Here is a 26,306-nt window from a genome sequence, read left to right on the forward strand (position 1 = left end):
CCATTCAAGAGGGATCCGCCCCCATGACCCAAACACTTCCTGTTAGACCCACCTCCAGTGTTGGAGGTCACATTTCAGCATGAGGTTTGGAGGAGGCACACATCCAAACCATATCATTCTGCCCCTGGCCCCCGCAAATCTCATGTTCCTCTCATTGCAAAATAGTCATATCTTCCCAATAGTTCCCCAAAGTCTTAACTCTTTCCAGCATCAACTCAAAAGTCCAACATCTCAGCTGCGAATCAAGGCAAGTTCCTTCCACCTGTGAGCCTGTAAGATCCAAAACAAGTTATTGATTTTTAAGATACAGTGGTGTACAGGCATTGGGTAGACATTCCCATTCCAACAGGGAGAAAGCAGCCAAAAGAAAGGGGCAACGAGCCCCACACAAATCCGAAACCCAGCAGGACAGACACTAAACCTTAAAGCTCCACAACAGTCCTTTGACTCCATGTCCCGCATCCAGTGCGCACTGGTGCAAGGGGTGGGCCTCCAAGTCTTCTGGCAGCCTTGCCCTTGTGGCTTTGCTGGGTGTAGGCCGTGACCATTCCCAGAGTTCCACTGGGCAGTGCTCAGTTGGAGACGCTGTTTGGGGGCTCCAACCCCATATCTCTCTTTGGCACTGCCCTAGTAGAAGCTCTCAGTGGGGGCTCTGTCCCTGTGGCAGGCTTCTGCGTGGGCACCCAGGCTTAGGGAATCCTCTGAAATCTAGGTAGAAGCTTCCAAGCCTTCTTCACATTTGCATTCTGTGCATCTGCAGGCTTAACACCACATGGAGACCGCCAAGGCTGACGGCTTGTACCCACTAAGCAGAAAACCAAGCAGTATCTGGGGCCCTGTGAGCCAAGGCTGGGGATGCTGGGAGCAGTGTCTCAAGGCTGTGCAGAGCAGTGGGGCCCTGGGCCTGGCCCCCAAAACCACTTTCCTTCTAGACCTCTGGGTGTGTGATGGCAGGGGTTGCCTCAAAGATTTCTAAAATGCCCTTAAGGCTGTTTTCCCATAGTCTTGGCTATTAGCACCTGGCTCCCTTTTAGTCATGCTAATCTGTCTAGCAGGTAGTTGCTGGGAGCTTGGATTCCTTCTCCAGTACAGGGCCAGGGTGCAAATTTTCCACATTTTTATGCTGTTAACCTTTTAATGGTAAGTTCCAACTCTAAGTCATTCCTTTGCTCCTACATCGGACTATAGGTTGTGAGAAGCTGCCACATCACCTGTTGAATGATGCTTCGAATTTCTTTCACCAGATACCCTAAGTCATTACTCTTTAAGTTCAACCTTATGCAAATCCCCAGGACATGGGCATAATGCCGCCAAGTTGTTTGCTAAGGTGTCACACAGGTGGCCTTTCCTCCAGTTCTCCCAACTTTTTTATTTCTATCTGAGGCCCCCTCAGCCTGGCTTTCACTCTCCATATTTCTATCAGCGCTTTGGTCACAACCATTTAATCAGTCTCTGAGAAGTTCTAAACTTTCCTTTGTCTTCCTATCTTCTGAGCCTTCCAAACTCTTTCAACCTCTGCCCAGTACCAAGTTCCAAAAGTTGCTTCCACATTTTTAGGTATCTTTGTACCAACAACCCATTCCTTGGTACCAATTTTCTGTATTAGTCTCTTTTCTGCTGTGTAAAGAAATACCTCAGACTGGACAATTTATTTTTCAAAGAGGTTTGTCTGGCTCACAGTTCTGCAGGCTATAGAAGAAGCATGGCGCCAGCATCTACTTCTGGTGAGGCCTCCAGAAGCTTCCAGTCACGGTGGAAGGCGAAAGGGGAGCAGGCATGTCACACGGCGAGAGAGGAGGCAAGAGGGAGATGCCAGGCTCTTTTAAACAATTAGCTCTCGTTTGAATATCAGAGTAAGAACTCACTTATTACCACAGGGATAGCACCAAGCCATTCAGTAGAGATCTGCCCACATCACCCAAAAACCTTCCTCTAGGCCCACCTCCAACATGGAAGGTCACATGTCAACATGAGATTTGGAGGGGACGCACGTCCAAACCATACCAGCCACTTAATGGATATGTGGTTATAGGCATGATTTCCTAGTTGTAAAAAGGAATAATAAACCATAACTCCTCAGTCACAAGGCTGTTGACAAATCGAATGACATGTAAAGATGCTAACACATAGGAGGTAAATCTGGTACCCGTGTCCTCCCCGCCCCCCACCAGCCCCACCCTGGTTCTATTAAACTCCTGTGATTTCAGGTTGTTTCTGCTACCCCCACACTGTGCCAGTTCCAAAGATGGATGAAGGGCATGTGATCACATGGTGGCAGTCATGTGAAAACTAACAAAGTATGTGAAAACACAGATTCGTTGTCCAACACATATAGTATTTGTCTTAGTCTGTTTGAGCTGCTGTCATAAAATACCATAAATTGGGTGTCTTCTAAACAACAGAAATGTATTTCTCATAGTTGTGGAGGCTGGAATTAAGATCAAGTCACTGAAAGACAGATTTGGTGCCTCAAGGAGGGCTCACTCTCTGGCTCACAGGTGGCACCATGTGAGCCGTGTCCTCATGTGATGGAAGGGGCAAGGCAGCTCTCTGGGGCCTCAGTCATAAGGCACTCATCTCTTTCATGAGGGCTCTGTTCCCATGACCTGATCTTCTCCCCAAAGCCCCAACTCCTGATACCATCACCCTGGGAGTGAAGATTTCAATATAGGAATTTTGAGGGAGCATAAACATTCAGAATACTGCTATTCAGAATAGTGGTCTTCAGACTGCTCTTTTTCTTTAGTCCTCAGTGACATTTGCATCCATTCTTATTTCCATAAATGAGCTTCTATAAAGACGGCAACTTTAATAAAGGTTGAACGTGATGAGCTGCTGTGTGTGTCTTGCATAAAGTGGGTGCTCAGATAATCATGGAATCTGAATTGAACCTGCTCTTTACCAGGGTAGCCTCAAGGTCGCAGTGGTATTCAACTCTTGAATATGGTCTCAGACACAGATATTTCACATCTTTCATAGAAGCCTTTGGCTCGTAGTTATTTCATTCTCATTTTTCCCTTGTCAACCTTCTCATTGCAGAATGACAGGCCGATCCTGTGCATCACTCACAGTGCTGCTCGGACTGAATGACAGCAGGAATCGCTTAGTGAAAGCTGCAACCTCACGGGCCCTGGGAGCCTATGTGCTTTTTCCCTGTCTCAGACAGGTCAGAGTGAGCCTGTTTAGCTCTTCTGTGCTCCTTTATTGTCCATGACACCCCTAGTTTGTGGATATAGAGCTCCTGCATTGGACAGTAAAGGAAACTAAATTGCTTTGTAATATGATTTCCTTAATTGCTACTAAAATATGGTCATGGGCCAGGCATGCTGGCTCATGCCTGTAATCCCAGCACTTTGGGAGGCCAAGGCAGGTGGATTGCTTGAGCTCAGGGGTTTGAGACCAGCCTGGGCAACTTGGCGAAACCCCGTCTCTACAAAAAATAAAAAGATTAGCCAGGCATGGTGGTATGCGCCTGTAGTCCCAGCTACTTGGGAGGCTGAGATGGGAGGCTCACTTGAGCCTGGGAGGTGAAGGTTGTAGTGAGCAGAGATCACACCACTGCACTCCAGCCTGGGTGGCACAGCCAGACACACACACACACACACACACACAGATACACACACTCTCTCTCTCTATATATATATATAGTTATACATAAATATAGTTCTATATATGTAACTACAGGCATTACCATATATATATCATATATATAAATGAACTGAGGCATTACCATATATATATATGGTATTTATTTTTAATTTTTAATTTTCAATTGCTTAGCACACTCCCTGGGACCTTAGGCGCCCAATAAATGCTTAAATGAATGAATGATATAATAAAAATGAAATGGGACATTACCAGGTGGTAGTCATCATTTAGAAAGCTGACATAGTTTTTATTTAAAAAGACATAATGTCCTCTTTCACTCTTACTTGTGACGTTTATCTCACTGAGAGGTGTGTGGTACATAGGATGTGTTTTGGAAATAAATGCATTTCTTTTTCAGAACATTATTTCCTGAGATGGAAATCAACCAAGCACAGAGTTCACAGATAACTGTCCCAGGCCAGGTTATATATTCGATGTACATAAGGGCAAAATCCTTAGGCTTCTCGGGTGTCCATGGCACATACCAAAATCATAGGAGCTTCCCCTGGGATTTTTTTGAGTGTCCAAATTGTAAAATATAAGAACAGTAAATTGATTGAGTAGATGAATTTTTATTTCCAAGTAGAAATTTGCGTGAAGGCTTATAGCTCTATCTGAAAATAAGTTTGAGAATTTCAAAGGTAGCAACTTGACCTGCTAAAGTAACGGCAGTGTTTTGTTTTGTCTTATAGGATGTCATATTTGTTGCAGACACAGTAAATGCAATATTGATGTCACTTGAAGACAAGTCTCTGAATGTTCGAACCAAAGCAGCCTGGTCCCTGGGCAACCTGACAGACACGCTGATTGTCAACATGTAGGTGACTCACCTTGCTTTCCCCAGCTGACTTCTGAGACTGAGGACCCAAGAGAATGTCCTCGATTCCTACCATGAAATAATCAACAGTAGTTCCTGCTTATTATCCCGCTTCCTGCTTTATTTATATATATATAAATAAATATATATATATATATATTCTTTCAGAAAATAAAATAAGCTGTTCTTAATATATATTAGGAATATATTAGACATATATGTATTAAAAATACTGTATACCTATATAAGTAATATGTCCACATTATAGAAAACATAAAAGCAAAACCTTAGTAATGGTTACTGTACTTTTGAAATGCATTTTAAAAAATTTCTTAAAGTGGCATATTCACAGGCTAAAAAAAAGCCAAACAGTACAAAGCAGCGTTCAGTGTGCAGCCTGTCTTCTACCCTGACACCTTAGTTCCCTCCCCAGAGGTAGCTGGTTGTTCATGTGCAAGTGTCCTGCTTTTCGTCACTTCACCATATAAGCGACATGTAACGTGTGTAAGCATTCTCTTTTATTATTGCCTTGTTAGAAATCCTTATTTATGATTACATAATTATCACTGTGTGATAATTAACCATTTTTCTATTACTGAACATCTGTTTTAGGCTTTAGGCTTGTAGTCTTTTACATTCAGTGAATATTTTTGTGCATGAAATCTGCATTTTGAGATTTTTTTTTGGAGACATTCCTAGGTGGGGAACTATTGGGTCAAAATATATATACTGTAAGTTTCTTGATACAATCTAAGCAGATCTGTTCAACTGTTTTCCTAAACTTTTATGCTTATACTAAGTGAATATATTTCTATATGTATATATTTAAGTGATTTACCTTTTAACATGTATTGCCTGCTTTGGGTGGAACAGGGAAACACCAGACCCAAGTTTTCAGGAAGAGTTCTCTGGTCTCCTGCTCTTGAAAATGTTACGATCAGCTATAGAAGCATCCAAGGATAAAGACAAGGTAGACTCACGACAAAACCCAGTATCTCCCAAACAGATTCTTAATGTATTGTAGCTGCAGTGTGGTAGTTTAGTGTGGCTTGATGCTCCTCAGACTATCCCACCAAATGTACTCCTGTTCAAAGGAGACTGAGGGTGTGCTCAGCGTATAAACGGCCTATTCCACACATGTATGGTTTCTTTACTGTCTCCTGCCTCCCGAAAACTATCAGTGCCCATTGTAATACTACATAACATATTCAGGTTCCTTTTATTTTTTTATTTATTTATTTATTTATTTTTTTTTTGAAAGGGAGTCTCGCGCTGTCGCCCGGGCTGGAGTGTAGTGGCTGGATCTCAGCTCACTGCAAGCTCCGCCTCCCGGGTTTACGCCATTCTCCTGCCTCAGCCTCCCGAGTAGCTGGGACTACAGGCGCCCGCCACCTCGCCCGGCTATTTTTTTTTTTTTTTTGTATTTTTTAGTAGAGACAGGGTTTCACTGCGTTAGCCAGGATGGTCTCAATCTCCTGACCTCGTGATCCGCCCGTCTCGGCCTCCCAAAGTGCTGGGATTACAGGCTTGAGCCACCGTGCCCGGCCTCAGGTTCCTTTTAAATTAACTTTTTTTTATTCCCCCCCCAAAAAAAATTTTAAGTAGAATTGACAAGTCAGAAAAATGAGTAGCTCTTGGCTTTGAATATTACCTGTTAAACTAATCAGTTTAAAAAGCACAGGTCTGGGCTTTAGGTCAGACATACATGGATTCAAGCCCTGGCTTGCCCTTTAGTAGCTGGGTGACTTTGGTATATTATGTAACTTCTCTTAAGGTCAGGTCCTTACCTGTAACATGGAAGTTCTATACCTCACCGGATATGAAGATGCCTTATGTTAAAGCACCGAGCACCGTACCTGACCCGTACCATGTGCTCACTTTAATACTACTTCTGAAAATCTGGTAATCACCCAGGAAGCCCTGCCTCAGAGTAATTCAGTCAGAAATTCTGAGGTTAGGGCCTGCAAATTGGTTTTAAAACAAAAGGAAAAACCTTCCCAAATGATTCTGGTGGGCTGCAGAGGTTGAGACTCTAGTGTAGTAGAAAAGTATCGGACTGGAATGATGGAACCTAGCTTCTCCTCATCATGTTGCTATCAACCAGCCTTGTCCTGTTGTCCCCAGACCTTATACTCCATCTCAGTAAAACAAGGAAGATGGACCTCTCTGAGGTCCTCTCTAGCACTAAATAAAATAAATAAATAAATAATCAGAGAGAGGAGTTTTGTAGAACCTCACCTTTCTGATGGCTCAGGATGTTAACCAGAGCAGACCTTGTGAGTTCCAGGGACTTGCTTTAAGAAGTCGAGGACCTCCTGGGTTTTTTTAAGCTGAAATTAGACTTTTGAAAACATCTCTCTGGCAAAACAGATTTCTAAAGCGTTTACATTTTTTTCTAGGTAAAGAGCAATGCAGTCCGGGCCCTAGGAAATTTGCTTCATTTTCTGCAACCCTCTCATATAGAAAAACCCACATTTGCAGAAATAATTGAGGAGTCTATCCAGGCCCTAATTTCTACTGTTCTAACAGAAGCTGCCATGAAAGTCTGATGGAATGCTTGTTATGCAATGGGAAATGTATTTACAAATCCTGCCCTTCCATTAGGTAAGAAAGTTTCCCTTCACTCCCTGGTGAAAAGCCTCTTGGACAATACACACCAATCTACATTGTTGTTAAAGATGTTTGTCACATGTCATTTATCACAGTATGAGGAAAAAATGGAGACACACTGAAAACAAGTTTAGGAGAACATTGAAATACATCATTACCTATACAATGAGATTTATAATGGAATATTTTGTTGCCATTTAAAATTACTTACAATAATTTTATAATCTGGAAAAATACTTCTGATGTTAAACAAATGAAAGCAGTATTAAATCATTTCTACAGAATGACCTCAATCGATGGGTAGAAAAAAGACTGAAAGGAAACTGGACCAATTATTAACAGTGATTGCCTCTGGTTGAGTAGGATTTTTTCTGTTTTCATTTTCTCAGTTGTCTACAATAAGCATATATTGTTTCAATGGTCAAGAAAAAAGGAAGGAAACAAAACTGGAATGAGAGGGGATATAAACTGGAAATCCCCTGTGAGCTGTGTACAGAAGTGGATGCCATTAATAAATGTAAGGAGGGCATCTGTCTCTAAGTAGCGGCATGCCATGCCCCTTGATATGTCATTCAGGACCAGTAGCTGCTTAGGTGTGTGGATCAGAGCCTCCAAACCTTGCTCACTTTGAATGTCAGTGTTCGCTTTATTGCGTCTCTCTCTCTCTCTCAGAAGATTTGAGACCTAAGGATGTGTTCCTGGAGAGGAGTTCATGCATCAAGTGAGGGAAGTCTGGCTCTGCTCCCCTTTATCGCCTAGAGCATCCAGGCCGAGCAGTCAGCTGGGAGCAGGTGGAGAAGTAGTCTCCTGGCTTCTTCCACTGAGAAGTCACCTAAGGGTGACCTTTGGGGTTGGAGCTCATTGAGGTGGATGTCCGCCTTCTGGAGAGCCAAGAAGTCCTTGAAACGAGGGCACCTCAGTGGTGGTTAGCTCCTACCTGCCTTCCTGTATGGCCCTTGCCCTTAGCCTACTAGAGAGAGAAGTCGACCTGCATGACTTGGAGGGAAAGGGAAGCTCCAAAGAGGCAGGAAGTTTGAGAACTAGAAAGCATCCAATAGCAGAGCTATCAAGAACCACATAAGAAAAGGGAGCCAGAAACTGATAAAGAACTCTGACGGGTCAAATTGTGAGTGTCTTGTAGGTCTAGCAGTGGCCCATTGTCAATGGCAGTGGCAAACACCAAATGGAAAGGGCCTGCTTGCCTGTCTTCGGAGGCAACAGAGAAGCCGGGGAGGGCTGGGCGAGTTAAGAGAAGCTGCATTCTACTCTGTCACCCATCTTGAGGAGTAAGGACACCCCAAAATGGAGTGGGTAGCAGTAGCTCTGGTAAGGAGGAAAGCAGGCTGATTTCCTAGGGCCTACAGGTATGGAGAAAGAATAGAAATCTGGGCATGTTATTCTTGAAACTGTAAATTTTCTTTTTCTTTGCAATAAAATACATGACTTGCTATGGCCAGAACAGTGTCTGGATGCTGTTGCAAGTGAGGAAATAATTCTTTTTGCCAGCATGAACAGCACTGCCACATACAGAGTGTGCTTTGCACACAGCTAAGAAGGGCCCAACTGAGATGACAGGTGGGGTTGCAATTCAGTCCACGCTCTGCCCAAGAAGCCATACCCCATGGGACAGAATCCTCCCAGAGAAGAAGCCTTTTTCTGAGTCACCAAAGGCCCTATATCGGGTAGCAGAGGCTCTAAGCATGTCACAGGCTGAGGTAGGGAAAGAGGGAGGTTTGGGGATTGGCACCTGGCCACTTACCTAGGATCTTACAGTCAGTCACCACCGTTGTCTCACAGGATGATTGTGAGAATGAAGTGAACACATAAAATGAGTGTTTTGGGCACTAGTGTTTATGCTGCCTTCTGCCCCTCTCCCTCTCACCCCACCTAGTTCTAAGCCTGCATTTGTTTTAGTGACTGTAGATTCTTTCTAGGGACAGCCTCATGGACCTCCCAGGCTTACAGTGCCCTGACATCGGTCGTGACATCATGCAAGAAGTTCATCACCTCCCACATAATCAGGTCACTAAACAAATCGCAGAGGGCCCAACCCCAGCTGTTGCCTGGCTTTCCAGGAGTAGAACTCAGTTGGGAATGGCTGCTGCTCGGACAGCCGTATCCCCAGAAAGCCCTGGGTGTGGATGGAATCTTGTTTACCCTCTGGTTTCCACTGACATATTTATCTACCAACATTCTGTCCAAGTCTCCTCTTCTGAACCCTCACCAGAATCAACCTTAATGAAGAGTCACAGGGAGAAGATGTCCACCCATGCATCAGGAGACAGGCCTGGAACAGAGCCTTCCTGCACAGCCTCAGAGGGACCCACCCTGCTGACACCTTGATCTTGGACTCGTGGCCTCCAGGACTGTGAGACAGTAACATTCTTTTGTTGAGGGTGCCCAGTCTGTGGTGCTGTAAAACAGCCCTAGGAAACTAATGCAGCCTGTTAGCCCACAGATGGTGGAGAGACGGGATGCGCAATGGAGCTCCAGGCTTACTGTCTACAGCTCCCAAAGTGCACTAGGGGACCCTCGGGTGGGTGTAGGTATGCAAGATAATTTTGGGTGGTGCAGGGTGAATAATTTTAATTGACATAAAAATGTCGGTATCTTACTGGGTAAATCAGAGGTCCTGACCTGTTAGGAACCAGGCTACACAGCAGGAGGTGAGCAGCCAGCCAGGGAGCAAAGCTTCGTCTGTAGAAACAGCCACTTCCCATGCCTCACATTACCCCATGAGCTCTGCCTCCTGTCAGAGGAGCGGTGCCGTTAGATTCTCATCGGAACATGAACCCTACTGTGAACTGCGCATGCCAGGGATCTAGACTGCGTGCTCCTTATGAGAACCTAATGCCTGATGATCTGTGACTGTGTCCCACCACCTCCAGATGGGACCATGGAGTTACAGGAAAACAAGCTCAGGGCTCCCCTTGATTCTATATTATGGTGAGTTGTGTAATTATTTCATTATATATTACAGTGAAATAATAATGGAAATAAAGCACACAAGAAATGTAATGGACTTGAATCATCTCCGCATCATCCTTTCACCTTCTTCCGGGTCCCTGGAAGAATTGTCTTCAGGAAAACTGGCCTCAGGCAGCAAAAAGGCTGGGTGTAAATGCTTCAGGGAATAGTTAATCAACTTAAGGTTTACATGGTACAAAAAATACAGGTGTAAATGCTAATAAAAATGGGTGCAAATGAACACACTCTCTTGCTGTGGTCCGAGGAACGTTCAGCATTCTCTCAGAGAGACTTGCAGCTTGGAGCTGCAGCTGCCCTTCCACATCCTGTCCACTGTAAAGCCCTGCAACACACACCCACACACACACACACACGCACACACACACACATGCATAAACCTGGACACACACACACACACACACACACACACACTGTGCTTCACGCCCTCACTAGGGTGGCCTGGGAAGGAATGTGTTTTTGCTTTTTTTTTTTTTTTGAGACAGAGTTTCACTCTTGTTGCCCAGGCTGGAGTGCAATGGCGCAAATTCGACAACCTCCGCCTCCTGGGTTCAAGCAATTCTCCTGCCTCAGCCTCCTGAGTAGCTGGGATTACAGGCATGCACCACCATGCCCGGCTAATTTTGTAGTTTTAGTAGAGATTGGGTTTCTCCCTGTTGGACAGTCTTGTCTCGAACTCCTGATCACAAGTGATCTGCCCACATTGGCCTTCTAAAGTGCTGGGATTACAGGCGTGAGCCACTGCGCCCAGCCAGGAATGCATGCTTTTAGGAGAAACGAAGACAATTCACGCCCCTCGTTCTCCTGGTGTTTGCACAAGTGCCTTCTCCACAGACCATGCTTTAGTCTCTTTCTTAGTTCTCCTTCTTACTGAAAGAGAGAAGCAGAGCCCCAGCATGTACCCAGCTGCTTAGGGCCCCAGCCAAGTGCGCAAGCTTCCTGGGGGGCCTAGTGAGTTGAAGGCACTCAAATTCTCCCCAAAAGAGGCATCAGTTTTTGGTGGATCCTTGAGTCCAGGAAGGCAATAGACAAGACATCAGGGTTCACCAGAAGACACAACAAAATTGCAGTGAGGAAGGGCTGCAGTCAAAGGTTTTATGCTCCACGAGAAGGGGTACTCAGGGCTCTAAGCAGCAGGCAGAAGATTTATTGCATGTGTGGTTAGGTGATGGTGGCCTACAGTTTTCACTGGGAACTGGCATCAAGAGTAACTCGACCTCCTCCTCATGCACGTTTCTCTCTGTCTCTTTGCATTTTATGTCTCTCTCCCCATCTCTCTCGCTCCTTATCCTCTAGCCTCCTCTGTCTCTCTCGCCATCTCTCTTCCTCTCTCACTCCCTTCTCCCCATCTTTCTTTCTCTCTCCTTCTTTTCCACTTCTCTCTCCCTCCTCATCTCACTGCATGCCACTGTTCATGCTTCTTGGGATCCACGTGGATGGGCGGACACGGGACTCCTAGGCTAATTATCATGGCACAAGCCCAGGGTTGCAGGACCTCGGTCCCCCACCTCCCAGCACCCTCAAAATGAGAGGTGTGGGGTGTGCCCGTGCTCTCCTGGGTGGGCGTCCCACACTCCAGGAAGCAGAAACTGCAGGACAAAGCTGGCACAAGTGACATGCCCATGTGACTGCCCGCTTCCAGCTTGGGATCTGCTGAAGCCAGAGGACACCTGCCCAGGAGAGACCCTGCACCAGGGTGGGGGTAGGGGTGGGTTTTGGGGTGGGAATGGGGATGGGAGCAGCCACTGCACACCAGTCCCTGGCTGACTTCCTGTCCCGCACCTTGTCATGCAAGGCCTCCCCTCCCACCCCTACCCCTGCCTCTCACCACCTCCACCCCTAGGCTGTCCAGATCCAGGCTCCAGAAGTCTCCGAGGATCCAAGAACTAAGGGCAACCAATGGGCTCCTCAGCCCCGGGTCCATGTCAGTCACCCCGCTGCAGGCTGACAAACCTTGGCTGTCACTGATCCTCCACCCCAAACCAGCCACATCCCCATGCCCCCACCAGCATTACCACCTCCTCCTAACCACAGCCCTGAGAGCTCTACTTCCTGGTAAACTTCCTCCTTCCCACCCTGGTCCAGGCAAGTCCAAAGGCCAGCGCCCTCCACCCACCCTTCCGGGGGGCCCCCCTACTATCTGCTTGCCCAGATGTCTTAACCCGGCTTTCCCAAGCTACAACAGGTGACAGGGATGAGCCCCCGGCCTCTGCCAGGAAGATTTGCCAAAATGTTTTCCATTTAGAAGCGGGGCAGTGATGGGGCCTAAGGATGACCCCAGGGTTGTCACTCAAGCAGCAAGAAGGACAAGAAGCCCAGTTTGCCGGGGCGCGGTGGCTCAAGCCTGTAATCCCAGCACTTTGGGAGGCCGAGGTGGGCAGATCATGAGGTCAAGAGATCGAGACCGTCCTGGCTAACACGGTGAAACCCCGCCTCTACTAAAAAATACAAAATACTAGCCGGGCGAGGTGGCAGGCGTCTGTAGTCCCAGCTACTCAGGGGGCTGAGGCAGGAGAATGGGGTAAACCCGGGAGGCGGAGTTTGCAGTGAGCTGAGATCAGGACACCGCATTCCAGCCTGGGTGACAGAGCAAGACTCCATCTCAAAAAAAAAAAAAAAAAAAAAAAAAGAAGCCCAGTTTGCTACCCTGACCCTTGGAGGACTTGGCCGTGGCTTCACAAGGCCCTGCAGGGGCAGCAGGGCAGGAAATCCACCCTTCTCTGTAGGAAGCAGACACCATCCCCAGGAAGCAGCTGATGGGGGCGCACTGGCAGAGCCCTCGTGTGCTGCCATGCAGGGCCTGCAGGTCTGTACTCAGATTTAGCCCTGGGGAGTCGCAAGATAGACCGAGACCCTCACAGGTCTGGCTCTGTGTCCCCACCCAAACCTCATCTGGAATTGTAATCCTCTTGTTGCAAGGGAGGAACCTGGGGGGAGGGGATAGGATTTGGGGACAGTTTCCCCCGTGCTGCTTCCCTGATAGTGAGAGAGTTCTCAGGAGAGCTGATGGTTTTAAAGTGTGGCACGTCCTCGTTCTCCACTCACTCCCTCCTGCCGCCTTGCGAAGAAGGTGCCCGTTTCCCCTTCTCCTTCCCCCAAGATTGAAGTTTCCTGAACTATGAGTCAATTAATCCTGTTTCCTTTATAAATTACCCAATCTCAGGTATTTCTTTATGGCAGTGTGAAAACAAACCAGTACAGACCTTTCCTGAGGTACCTTCTCCTTAGGCACTGGCTGCCCCCGTGCTCCTCCTCTGCTCCCTGGTCTTTCTTTTCCCAAGTGATCCACATGGCCAGCCCCAGCCCCATCCTAGTGTAGCCCGTGTGGCCGCTGGAGAGGCCGCGCTCCTTTCCTCACCCCGAGGGGGCCTGATATGCTCTTTGGATCCTGGAGGAAACTGACCCCCTATTCTCACACTGGTGCAACTTCTTCCAAGACCTCAAAGCTGGACAATGTGAACTGGTCTTTTTTCTTGTCTCCTCTTGCTAGGGCTGTCATTGGGACAGTCCTAGATGGGGAATGGGGGTGGGGGGGAACAATGGATGAATGGACAGTCGTCCAGGGAGTATATCCCTGTCTGTCCTGAACTGGGCCCTTCCTCCAATGAGAAGCTTTCCTGAGTGAGTTTATACAGTCATTGCTTGGTATCCATGGAGGATTAGTTCTAGGGTCCCCAGGGATGCCAAAATCCATGGATGCTCAAGTCTCTGACATAACATGGCCTAGTATTTACATATAAGCTATGCACATCCTCCCATAGACATTAGACCATTACTAGATTATTTATGATATGTAACACAATGCAGATGCTACATAAATGGTTGGGATACTGTATTCTTTAGGGAATGATGACAAGAACAAAGTCTGCACATGTTCAGTAGGGACATAACCATCCAGTTTATTTTCTAAATATTTTCCATCTGCTGTTGCTGAATCCACAGATGCAGAGCTCCCGGATAGGAGGGCCAAGTGTGCTTTGAGAGCAGGGTGGGTGAGGCTGCTAATGAGTACAGGGGAGCAGGTGTCAATCATGGGGGCCCTGCATTGGGGCATCTGGACGCCCTGTCTCAGGACTTGAGACTCTGTTTAGATGGCACAGGCAGACTCAGCCCAGGTCAAAGCCACCTCTTGAAGGTTCATTTTATCCCAAGCTCTTTCTGGAGCCTGGAATTTGGCATGCCCTAGCCCCTGAGTGGTTTTAGATAACATGTCTGAAAGAATGAGCCCCTACTGTGTGCCCAGCACTTTCCCCACAAGATCCTCTAGCTAAAATATCCAAGGGTCAGGGAGAGAAATACCCAGTTAAAATATCAGAAATGAAAAAAGAGATACCATTAGAGACACTAAAAAAGACCATTAGGTAATAGTATTAGCATTTGTGTTCTGAGATTCAACAGCAGCAGTCACTTTCCTCCACCCCTATGTGTATCCCAGACCACCCTGGGCGGGGACAGCTGAGGTCGGGGCGGTGTGATGTTGGTCCTGGGCCTCGGGGGTGACAGTGGTGAGGAAGTGGGTGCACACATGAGTGGGGAAGCCAAGCCTGGCCAGAGAAGCAACACATGGGTGCACAGACCTGTTTACCCACATACACATGTGCAGGCACGTGTGCAAACACATTGTAGGCAGGCATGTGGCCGCCTCAGGCAGCGGAGGACCCTGACTCTGGGCCCTGCTGAGCGGGGCAAGGCCCCACTGTGATGCGTGCCATGACCTCACAATGTCACTGGTGCTTAGCACCAATCCGCTCTCCGGCCTGCCTCTGTGTTCTACGGCAGTTACCCACGCACAGTGGTATCAGCTACACACGCACAGTGGTATCTGGGAACAGTTTTGTGGACTCAGAGGTTTTCTACCTGAGAGGCATAACGCAGGCCAGCTGATTCATCAGAATCAGGTGAGTGTGACCTGCTCTCTTCCCTCCAGGCTGACTTGGGGACAGTGGCTATGCTGTGGGTGGTGTTGGCCTCTGGGCAGCTACCGAGGAGGGTCATTCCTAAGCACTCACTGGGAGCCCGTTCTACACTGCCCGTGTAGACGATTTTCTCTTTTGTCCTCATGGGGGTTTTATGGAGTCGGTGCTATTCTCTAGTGTACCCATTCAACAGGGGAGACATCTGGGGTCAGAGAGGCGGTAACCGGCTTGGGAATTTAGACAGGACGCTGGGTTTTGCTCTCAGCCCTGCCGTGCGCTGTGCTGGAATTCAGGCCTGAACCCTGTGACCTCCCTGCCCTAGATCCCAAATCTGCCCAGGTTTCCGATCCCGATGGGGCAGAGCGTGGTCCTGGCAGAGACGCTGGGATGGATCCACTGTGGGTGGGAAGGAGGGGAGGGTCCTCTGAACACATCTGGGGCCTAAGCTGGGTCCTGATGTTCGCTGTGGGACCTACTGGACCCACACGGTCCCTTGTCTGGGAGTGGCATGGGGAGACTTCTGCCCTTGGGCAGTTGTGGAAAATGAAGGGGCCCTGGAGGGCTGGCTGGAGGGAGACTATCTTCCCTTCTGTTCAAAGGGGTCCGGGCTCTGGGGATTGTCCCCGAGTATTTCTTGTTCTGTCTGGTCCTCTCGAGGCCTCGCTCGCCTTTTGCCCCGAGTGTTCCCAGGAGGGACAGTCCATCTAGATGTTCTCCAGGACCAAGGACCCACTGTTCTTCCTCAGTGGCCCAGGAAAATGAAGCCCCCTCCTGTAGGGACAGCTCAGAATGGTGGAGTCCACAGTCCCTCCCCGAGAGCCGTGATTTCCACGAGCACAGAGGCTGCTTTAGAGACAGTAGATCATTTTCATCCCCAAAACCAAACACACTCCTGCTCAGACGGCATTATTCCTAAAGCAGCCTCACTGGTTAGACTGAAGGGCCACGGTAGCCCAAGTGATGAGCGGTGTAGAACTGAGCAGTCAGGAGAGATCTTGTTCTCCGCAGGAAACTGGGCATCTCTGTGGTCCTGAGCATCCCAGGAGGCCGATCGTACAGAGACCTCTGGTGCCTGATCCCAGTTCACATCCACATCCCTGGAATAGCCCACGATGGGCCCTTCACCCTTGGCAGGTGGACACCATTCAACCTGCCAGGGCAGGTGTGTGAGCATTTCATGGCATTTGGGGACAACGGGATTCTCTGTCCAGGTCCCACTCTTCTCGAGTCCTTGGGAAGATGCCATTCCCTGCTTGGAGCTTCAGACTCCAGAGACCCATGGAGGTGTGGGCCATGGGGTCTGGCCCCTTTTTACCTGGGGGCGGTGGTGGAATGAAGGTTATACAACCAGCCAGCATCTGGGAGTCCGGCGGGAGCAATTCAGGTTTTCTCTGAAGCTCTCGGGTACAATGTAACCTTTAGACAATTTTGTCTCACAGGATGGACATGGTAGAGGACGTGGACAGTTTGTGGGCACAGGAGCGAGAGGATATCATTATGAACTATGAGAAGGTACAGGTCGGTCTGCTTCTTGGAGGGAGGCCTGTTCCAGTGCACCCTGGTCAAAGGGTCCTGGGCTCACTAGGAGCACAGGGTGGGGACGGGTGGCCACTACCCCCAGGCCCTTACACCCTTTACCTTGGACCCCTCACCAAGGCTTCCTCTGGGTTACAGGGACACCGAGCTGGGCTGCCAGAGGACATGGGGCCTGAGCCTGTTGAAATCTACAACAACATTGATCACTTTGGAATTCTGCAGTGAGTCCTCTGTGCTCCCCTCACCCCTAAAGCACCTGTCTCAGCTCAGGGACGGGTCTGCTTTTAGGAAGGCCTTTCTGAGGTAGGACATGTCCTGCCAGGTCGCGTCAACCTCCTTTCCAGGGTCAGAATTCCTCCCTGGCTCCCCTGCAGGTCCAGCCCGAGGTTGCTGTTAGGCCAGAGGTGCGGGGCCCATCTAGGGAGCAGGTGGGAATGGAGACTGGGCTAGGTCAGGCCCCTGGACTCTCAGCAGTTCTGTCCACAAGTTAGCACAAGAGGAGGGGGCAGCCTGAGTGTCTGGCCATGTCTACCTGGAGACAACCCAGTGAGATCCAAGTGTTGTGGCCACAGGGTGAGGGGACGCCTGGCCGAACCTTGGGGCTGTTGTCCAGCAGGTCTCTGAGGGCCCACCTGCCCCTGTCCTTCCCCAATTTCCCTAGAGCTACAGCCCTCATCGTCCCCATGGGGAAGGGGGAAAGGCATGAGGACACTGGGGGCAGTGGCCCTAGGGAATGGGGGAGAAGATGGGCAGTGCCCGTTCTGGGCATCTCATGGTTAGGCCAGGGAGGCAGCAGGGCTTGTGGCTAAAGACCCTGCATCTGGTGCTGGTAAGGGATCTGGGGCCAGGTAAAAGGAGCCCAGCCAGGAGCCCATCTGTCAGGGATCGTAGGATGGAGAGACAGGATCCAGGGGAAGTAGAGTGGGAGTGAGCTTATGAGTTGTGCCACTTCAGAAACGCAGGGTGTGTGGTTCACATGCAGGGAGAGGCAGGTGGACACTGGGAGGTCAGACCCTGCAAGGGTTTTGGGGCTGTCAAGTGGGATGGGACCCTTGTGGTCCCAGGGTGCACTGGGCAGGTCTCAGGGCAGGCTCCCTAGACCGTAGTGGGGTGATGTGGTCACTCCCTGAGGGACTCCTGTGAGGGCCCGGTCACTCACCCTGGGCGGCCCCCATCTAGTCTCAGGGCTGACCTTCCTCAGATCCAGCAGAAAGCACCACCTCCAGTCCAGGACGGGCAGCCTTATTGTGCAGCCTGAACACCCCCCACACCAGGGGCCCCAGTAACCCCACCCAGGCTGGCCCCACACTCCTTCTTCTCCCAGGTCTTGCCCCTCCTGGGAGTCATCCCCACAGGAAGGCCCTTGTCCTCCCTTCCCTGTGTCTTTTCCTGGACTGAGCCCTGAGCTAGATAGGGACAGAGCCTGTCATTTCTGGGGGTTGGTTCCCAGTCTCGGGGAGCTCCAGGCCCTGTGCAGGTCCTCAGTTCTGCCTGGGTTGTCTTACAGCGAGACAGAGCTGCCTCCTGCCACTGCTCGGGAGGCGAAGGTAAGAGCCTGATGCATGGGGAGGGGCTGAACCAGGGATGTGGGGACTGGGCGGGTGGTCAGTGAGGCAGAGGAGGCAGCTGGCCTGGGCGGTGGTGGGTAAGGGCAACATGATGTCCCTGGGAGGGGCAGCACTCCCTGCTGGACCTGACCCCAGGTTGCTGTAAGTTTGGCAGCTTGATAAGATTCCAAAGTGAGGACCACAGTTGTGGCTTGGGGGTGGCTGCCCGCCTGTTTCAGGACCCCACCTAGAGGCTGGGACCTGACCTAAGACTGGTGTGTCTGTGGCCTGAGGATGGCACCTCCCAGGGTCCCAAAGCCAGCCCACTGGTGATCATTTGCTCAAAGGTTCTCAACCCTTAGGGTCTGCCCTTCCTTGGCTCCCTCCAGCAGGGTCCACCTGGGCTCCAGAGCCCAAGATCCAGCATCCACGGGCGGCTCTGGGAAGCCTGGCAGCTCCCCTAATGCCAACATTCCTCATTTGACAGCAAATGTGGCGGGAGATAACACGAAAGAGCAAGTGGATGGAAATGCTGGGACAATGGGAGACATATAAGAACAGTAAAAAGGTAATGTGTGGAGGGAGAGGCCCCGGGAACCACTCTCTGCAGAGACAGGGGACGGGCACCCATGGCTGTGGCCTGGCACCGTCAGCCTCTCAGAGGGTGGGTGGCACACTGTCCTCACCGAGAGGACTGCAGGCCTGGTCGGTGGTTTGCCTGCCTATTTGTGCAAGCGTCACCTTGCTGGGAGGGAATCTGAATCTAGGGCTGGGACCACCCGGAGCTCAAGGCTAGGGATGCCCTGGTGACCCAAAGGAAGGAGAATGTTCAGATCAGAGTCCCGACTCTGAGTGTCCATCCACTCTTTCAGTCCTGGGAAGGGAGACTGTCTCCCAGCTTAATGTCACCTCTAACGAGGAATCATGGGGCCAAAACCAACCATTTCCAGAATCCTCGGGCTCTGGTCCTCACTGGGGTCGCCCCGTGGCCTGTGACACCAGGTTGTTTTCTGCCCACAGCTGATAGATCGAGTATATAAGGGCATTCCCATGAACATCCGGGGCCAAGTGTGGTCAGTTCTGCTGAACATACAGGAAATCAAGTCGAAAAACCCCAGAACATACAAGGTACACTCAGCCAGAGCACGACAAACAGGACAGGCCGTGTCAGGAGCCCAGGTCTCCAGCTGGAGGGAGCATCAAGCCCAGGCTGGGGGGTGGGTAGGATGGTCAGATGCACATCCTGGGCACGGACAGTGACATAGTCACCACAGACAAACTCGGCTCTGGTGACCCTCCCCGGCTTCAGTAACAAGCCAAAAAGCAGCTTTGTGCACAAGGAAACCTTCCTGCTTTCCTTCCTTCCTGGAGTGCTGACTGTGGGCTGACTGCCATTTGGGGCCGGGAGTCTTCCATCTGTTCTGAGGCTGCTTCCTCCTCTTGGCCCTGCCCTACAGGTCATGAAGGAGAAGGGCAAGAGGTCATCTGAACACATCCACCAGATCGACCTGGACGTGAGCGAGACACTAAGGACTCACATCTTCTTCAGGGATCGATACGGAACCAAGTAAGCCTATGGGAGCCACAGGGTCTCATCAGAGATGGAGTGAACGAAAGGGATGGGGGCTTCCCCGGAGAAGAGGCCAGGGTCACCCAGGAGGGATGACAGAGCTGCCAAGAGCTCTCCTGTCCCAGGGAGCAGCCAGCACCATGAACTGAGCACCTGGTTCCAAGCCCTGGGCCAGACTGGAACATGTGGGGCCAGAACCCAGGAGGATCCTGAGGAGACAGAAGGCAGCAAATAAAATCATGCACAATGGTGAAAGGTGCTCTCCCTGACCCACGGGGACCCATGGTAGGACTCACAGGAGGGTGGCAAGATGGAGGGCCCATGAGCCTCTCCAGGCAACACTGACAGCAACAAATGCTGGGGTAATTGGGGTCCCGGAAACTGTCATCCTGGTCTGCTGGGAACATGATATGGCACAGCCACTTTAGCAGCCAGTTGGGCAGTGACTCACAAAGCTCAATGGACTTGAACCACGTATCACCAAAGTATCACAAATATTGAACCCACTGATTTGAAAACTGATGTGCACATGAAACCTGCATGCCACGTCCACTGCTTGATTCATCGTCACTCACACAAGAAGCCTTCAGGGACAGTCTTCAACATGGGAATGGGGAGAGCAAGGATGGTCCTCCCTTCAAACGGAAGCCACAGTGAGAAAAGGGAATGAGCCAGTGTTGCCCGCATGAAGGTGGGTGGATCCTAGATGCATTTTGCTGAGGGAAAGAAGCCAGACACAGTAAGCTACCACGTAGGATTCCCATTCCTGGGCCATTCTGGAAAAGGCCAAACCATAGGGATTGAGAAGCAGTCTGGGTGGTCAGGGGCTGACGGATCAGGGACAGGCCAGGTGCATAGGGGCCACCCTGGAGACTTGGAAGGTGAAGGAGTCGCTTCAGGAGGGGCTGGAGCGGTCGCCAGGAGACTCTGCCCATTGGTTTAGAACCGTGGAGGAACTGTACACCCAAAGGCTGAACTGGCGTGTGTGCAAACTGAAAATAAAAAAAATCATTCAGAGTGAAAAGGATCAGGCAAGTCACTGTACAACTGGGCTATCTGCATGTCACAGATGTGGATTTTACTGAAACATTTCCTCAAAGTCAAAGGCCCTGAAGAGCTCACTGCTTATCTGGTGAATCATCTGAACCTGAAATGGGCTTTGTTGTTAGGCTTTGTAGACAAAGTGAAACTAACGGCATCTGCACAAAACAAACAAAAGCCCCCTTTCTCTGTTTCCTAGGCAGCGGGAACTATTCTACATCCTCTTGGCATATTCGGAGTATAACCCGGTGAGTATTCCCCGCAGTGACGTTCCCGGGCAGTATTTCCCTGTTCACAGGAGTGGGTGTCTGGTGGGGGTGTCGCTGCTTCTTTTAAAGTTAGTATTTGTGAGCCACCAGGATATAGGAGGCAGGACTCCAGCTCACTGCTGGCATAAACCTCCAAGCAAGGGGGTGGTCTCAAGGGGTCAAGCTGAGACACAAAGGAGTCAGGCCTGGACTCCTGGTGTCACCTGGGTCTGACCACCACTTCTCAGAACAAGAAATGACGCCCTCCTCTTGGGGCTGCCCCAAAGCCCAGGAGCTTGGCAGGGTCGCATGCGAGATGGTGCCATCAGGAGACAGTTTGGACAAGGTGCTGAAGTGCCTGATGGACTTGGCTCTTGTCATGAAATGAATTTGCATCCTGAGGAAGCCTCTTCATCAGAGGAAGCCTCCCCAGTCACCTCTGCCCTCTCCAATGACATGAGTCCTCCCAGGTGACCTCAGTCCTCCCAGGTGATGTCCTTTCACGGTGACTCTGGCTCTTGCAGGAGGTGGGCTACTGCAGGGACCTGAGCCCCATCGCGGCCTTGTTCCTCCTGTATCTGCCTGAAGAGGATGCATTCTGGGCACTGGTGCAGCTGCTGGCCAGGGAGAGGCACTCCCTGCAGGGTAGGTGAACAGGTGCCCAAGGGACCTCATGCAGTCAGACCCAGGGACGACCACCCTGGCCAGATGATCTCAGCTTTCAGCCAAGGCACCTTCCTTGGCCAGCTCCTTGGGAGTCTTTAGGATGTCTCTGCTGAGGGTCCCACAGGAGTCCACGGCTGACCCCAAAGCCCAAGTCAGACGCCTTTCATCCCCGTCAACTGAGGGCATCTCATCCTCCCCGTGGCCACCCTCTGTGTCCTGCTGCCACGCCCTCTGGATCTGATTGTGTAGCTGACTCTCTAATCCCTGAGAGTCCTGCTGCCCTTGGTGACCATGAATGGGCCGACCAAGCCCAGGTGGCAGCATCTCCCCAACCCGTGTCCCCTGCCCCGACCTCACTTCCAGGAGACGACCAAGAGCCCAGCACCCACCCTGCTCTGGCAGCCATGTGGTGGCCTCAAGTCATGTTTGCCCTTTTTGCACCCTGGTCCAGGAGGCGTCCAGGGGAAGCTCCAGCCAGGCTCCAGGGGATGTTCCTGCCCCACCTCCCCAGGGCAAAGGCTGCATGGTGGGTCACCAGATGGGAGGGTGAAAGGCTTTCAGGTTTCGGGTCCTCTCCAGCTGCCCAGCTCTTCCTGCTGATGGCTCCACATCTTGGGGGAAGGCTCTGATTCCTTGATGGGCTGGGGGCTTCTCAGGATTCCACAGCCCAAATGGCGGGACAGTCCAGGGCCTCCAAGACCGTCAGGAGCATGTGGTCCCCACGTCACAACATAAGACCAGGTGGCATCTGGTGAGTTTATGGCATCTGGTGAGCAAGCTTGGGCTCTTCCCCAGAGACTCTGCCTCCCGTGGAGCTGGAGGAACGGGGACTGGAGCCCCTGGTGGGGCTGGTGACTGGATGAGTCCAGCCAGGGCCTGACCTGGGACGTCGGGTTCTCCATGGGCAGGGAGTTGGATTCCTTTCCTGCCCTGGAGGAGACAGAGGCACAGGGATGGGGGCCCAGCTCCCGCAGAGCAGGGCAAAGGGCAGTGTGTGCACCGGGAGTGTGGGAAGGGGCCGGTGTTGGGGGGAGCCCTGGACACCGCCCAGTGTTCTGCACTAGGGGAAGGCTCTTCAGAGGCCCTGCAAGAGGGAGGTTTTTAGGGCAGCCCAGGGGGCCCTGAGCACCTCTGTTCCTCCCATCAGGACAAGGAAGGTCTTTGCGCGCAGGATTCCTCCTTAGGCTGGCTTCTCCAGACGTTGAATGACGGGGTAAGAAGGCACAGGGAGACCCTGGCTCAGGGACCCTCCTTGCCCTGCAGTGCCCTGCTTCCCTAGCCCGGGGGTCTGGCTCAGCCACAGCCCACAGGAGGCTCCGCCCACAGGGGGGGCCTCACAGGACACCCAAACCAAACCCTCTGCCCAAGAGGGGTCATCCCAGGGCAATGACTGGAGCTCAGGACCAGCCTTATAGGCAGACTGGGCCAAGACCTGACTTGGGAGGGATCAGGGAAGCCTCAAGCCCTGGGCAAGCCCCTCTCTCCAGGAGCCACACCCCCACTCCAATGAGTGCCCCCCATGAGGAGCTGCAAGACCTTGTCTGACCCAGCGCCCTGGAGGGCTCAGGAAACCCTCATGGGGAAGGTCACTGACTCTGGGGACTGAAGTCCCAGTGGGCTCAGTTCGAGCCACCAGCCCCAGCCTGGAAGGGCTACAGTCTCCCACACCTGCTATCCCCACAGATCTCTCTTGGGCTCATCCTGCGCCTGTGGGACGTGTATTTGCTGGAAGGAGAACAGGTGTTGATGCCGATGACAAGCATTGCCTTTAAAGTTCAGAGGAGTAAGTCTACATGTGCCCAGTGGGGCCTGGGGAGCCCTGGGGTCAGACGCTGACTTACCCGAGGGCAGCTTCCTCACACTGTCCTCATGATCCTCTGTTCTGGCCCAGAGGGAGGTCTGGCCAGGTGAGCTGGGCAAGGCACAGTGACACCGAGCCCGTCCCCCACATGACCCAGATGAATGTTGTGAGCACTTCCCTACCCACTTCCCCCAGCCACGGTCTCCTGTGCGCATCCAAACCCCTGGGGTGACCACAAAAGATTCCCGCATCGCCTAGTAGGAGCCTGAAGTGGCCACGGGGTATCAGCTGTGCCCCCTCCCAGGGAACTCTCCTGACCTGATGTCCACCCTGTCCCTAGAGCGCCTCATGAAGACATCCAGGTCTGGCCTGTGGGCACGGTTTCGGAACCTGTTCTTCCACACCTGGGAGTTGGATGATGACTCTGTGCTCAAGCATCTTAGGGCCTCTACGAAGAAACTAACAAGGAAGCAAGGGGACCTGCCACCCCCAGGTGAGCTCCAGTGCCATGTCCCCCCCCATGTCACCCTCTGGGGCAGTCAATAATAGGGGAGTGCCCGAGACCCGCAACCCTACTACCTGGGCCTTCCTCTTCACCTTTTCTTCCTCCTCTTCCTCCTGGACTCTAAGAAAGTACAGGAGGCCACCGGTCCTCACGGCAGGCGCTCAGTGCGTGTGTACTGGATGTGATGTGCCCGCAGGAGGGCGATGTGGGCAAGACCTTCCAACAAGCCGCCTCCCACATTCCACAGTGTCTCTGTCTCCCCATCACAAGGCCATCAAGGGCCCTAAAGAAGCCAGACCCATTTGTGGGAAACCCCGCCCCTCCCTGCAAGCACCCACAGCCTCAGAGAGCAGCAGAGGCCCCTCACTCCTGCACGCTCCTCCAAGGTTTCCAGGACAACAAGCCTTGAGCCAGGGAGACAAGGGAATCGGGTGTCCCTGACCCCAGAGCATTCAGGGAGAGGGCACAGGCTGCACCCCAGGCGAGAGCCAGAGCCAAGAATTCAGCCAGATGTGGGAACGGTCAGTCCTGGCATGGACTGGGCAGCCCAGGAAGGCAGAGGGTGACCCACATCCAGGTCCAATCACCCACTGTGGAGATGGGTCCCCATGTGAGGTGACAAGGGGCTGGGTGACATCCAAGTCCCCTCCCACCTGAGTTCTCACTGGGGGCTGTATCCCTGGCCCAACAGCCCTGGGAGGAAGGTGTGTGGTAGGAATCCCCCAGCCAGTCCGAACCCTGGGGGCAGTCCTAGGAGCTACCTGTCATGCCCTGATAGCTTCCCCATGCCAGGCAGCACACACCCCTCCCTCTGGGATCAGCAGACTACAGGCATGTCCTCAGTGTCAGACCGTGGGGCCACACAGAGATCCTGAGGACTCCAGAGACCCAGGCAGGTGGGGCCTGGCCGGGAAAGGCCTACATGGGCTCAGTGGAGACGCTGACCACGTCTGTTTTTCTTTCAGCCAAACCCGAGCAAGGGTCCTCGGCACCGAGGCCTGTGCTGACTTCAAGTGGCAGAATGACCCTCTGCAAGGGGGACAGGCAGACCCCTCCAGGCCCACCAGCCCGGTTCCAGCGGCCCATTTGGTTAGTTTCCCCACCATGGGCACCTCATTCTTCCACATCTTGTCCTGGTGTGGCTGTCCGGGAAGACACCTACCCTGTGGGCACTCAGGATGTGCCCAGCCCGGTCCCGGCTCAGGGAAGACCTCAGGGTTCCTGGAGATTCCTGGAGTGGAACTCGATGCCCCGGCTCCCGACGGACCTGGATGTAGGGGGCCCTTGGTTCCCCCATTATGATTTCGAACAGAGCTGCTGGGTCCGTGTCCCTTCTGAATGTGTCCTGGACAGCCCCGGGACTGTGGGACAGGGCCAGCTCGAGAAGCCCGCGGGGACCCTGACACCAGGCCCTGCCCAGGCCCATCAGGACTGAGGGAGGCCAGGAGATATCCCACTACAACAGGGCACCCCGTCTACGGACAAGAGACTTGCACCCAATTTCTACAATGGCACCGTATCCCAGGAAGACCAGCTGGCCACCTGCTGGCAGGCGGAACACCCTGCGGAGGGGGTGAGATTGGCTTTCACCGCACTGAGCCACAATGTGGACATGGACTTCCAGCCAGCCCTGCACTGCACCCAGCACTGATTCCAACCAGGACGGCTCCTTTACAGCTAGGGACGAGCAGCAGCGCGCTCCCACCTCAGGGCCTTGCCTCTGTCACCTCTACTTGGAAAATTCTCATTTCCCTCCAGGGTTCTAGAAGCATCTGGGGCAGGGCTCATGGCTGGATAACTTCCCGAGACTTAACAACCCAAGCAAACTTCACGTCCTCGTTTCATTTTTTGTTAAACTTATGAAAATTGATTAAGAAAGTGTGCAGCTCGAAAGACCTTCACAGATGGAACACACCAGCCCCCAGATCACAAAGCCAACCATGCCCAGCCCCTCCCAGCACCCCCAGCCGTGTGACCAGCTTTCTGAATTCCCACAACACCGTGTGCCTGCCTTTGTATTTTCAACTCATAGACGATTAACCCCCTTCATGTTTTAAAATAAATGTTTTCTGTTGAAATTATTTTAGATATAAAAGATTGAAAAGGCACTACAGTGGCCTCCTACACCTTCCATCCAACTGCCCCTAATAATGACGTTTTGCAGTTCCATGGCACATAACAAATTTAGACTGGGTGTGGTGGCTCACACCTGTAATCCCAGCAATTTGAGAGGTCTAGGCAGGACGTTCAGGTTCACTTGAGTCTAGAAGTCTGGGACCAGCCTGGGAAACACAGGTGGACCCTGTCTCTAGAGAAAAGACAAAGAAATTAGCCTGGCATGGTGGCGGGTGCCTATGGTCCCACTTAGGAGGCTGAGGCAGGATTGCTGGAGCCCATGAGTTCCAGAAAGCAGTGA

The 26,306-nt window shown here is 51.7% G+C and overlaps 2 protein-coding genes across 4 annotated transcripts in view; both read left to right on the forward strand.

The window, feature by feature from the left end:
* Nucleotides 1–16,391, forward strand: part of LOC141408728 (HEAT repeat-containing protein 6-like) — a 98,985-nt gene extending 82,594 nt beyond the window's left edge. The window contains 10 exon segments of the mRNA XM_074018131.1: nucleotides 538–675; nucleotides 2,980–3,063; nucleotides 3,065–3,166; nucleotides 4,341–4,465; nucleotides 5,339–5,435; nucleotides 6,865–7,069; nucleotides 9,010–9,097; nucleotides 11,904–12,115; nucleotides 14,840–14,958; nucleotides 16,188–16,391. Of these exon segments, the coding sequence (XP_073874232.1) occupies nucleotides 538–675; nucleotides 2,980–3,063; nucleotides 3,065–3,166; nucleotides 4,341–4,465; nucleotides 5,339–5,435; nucleotides 6,865–7,069; nucleotides 9,010–9,097; nucleotides 11,904–12,115; nucleotides 14,840–14,958; nucleotides 16,188–16,391 (1,374 nt within the window).
* Nucleotides 16,392–16,416: 25 nt separating this feature from the next.
* LOC135967868 (TBC1 domain family member 3B-like) lies at nucleotides 16,417–25,971 on the forward strand. Of its 3 annotated transcripts, none has more exons than XM_065532518.1 (15): nucleotides 16,417–16,488; nucleotides 16,651–16,733; nucleotides 17,837–18,059; nucleotides 18,547–18,627; nucleotides 19,080–19,187; nucleotides 19,517–19,626; nucleotides 20,870–20,918; nucleotides 21,443–21,563; nucleotides 22,241–22,335; nucleotides 22,732–22,797; nucleotides 23,268–23,367; nucleotides 23,726–23,878; nucleotides 24,856–25,218; nucleotides 25,405–25,481; nucleotides 25,519–25,971. In XM_065532518.1, the coding sequence occupies exons 1-15, from the start codon at nucleotides 16,417–16,419 to the stop codon at nucleotides 25,654–25,656; spliced, it is 1,839 nt and encodes a 612-aa protein (XP_065388590.1). In that variant the 3' UTR covers nucleotides 25,657–25,971. The 3 variants fall into 3 exon arrangements, with proteins under 3 accessions (XP_065388590.1, XP_065388591.1, XP_065388592.1); XM_065532519.1 differs by having other exon boundaries at nucleotides 18,020–18,059; XM_065532520.1 differs by lacking the exon at nucleotides 22,732–22,797 and having other exon boundaries at nucleotides 18,020–18,059.
* The last annotated feature ends 335 nt before the right edge of the window (nucleotides 25,972–26,306 follow it).

Source organism: Macaca fascicularis, chromosome 16 (genome assembly GCF_037993035.2).
Source record: "Macaca fascicularis isolate 582-1 chromosome 16, T2T-MFA8v1.1".
Taxonomy (NCBI): Eukaryota; Metazoa; Chordata; class Mammalia; order Primates; family Cercopithecidae; genus Macaca; species Macaca fascicularis.

Excerpts from the sequence above, each read along its gene's own strand:
- LOC135967868 (XM_065532518.1), top strand. The coding sequence starts at position 16,417 with ATGGACATGGTAGAGGACGTGGACAGTTTGTGGGCACAGGAGCGAGAG. Across the intron at positions 22,336-22,731 it reads ATAAGACCAGGTGGCATCTG|GACAAGGAAGGTCTTTGCGC; the intron begins GTGAGTTTATGG and ends TCCTCCCATCAG. Across the intron at positions 23,368-23,725 it reads TGCCTTTAAAGTTCAGAGGA|AGCGCCTCATGAAGACATCC; the intron begins GTAAGTCTACAT and ends CCCTGTCCCTAG.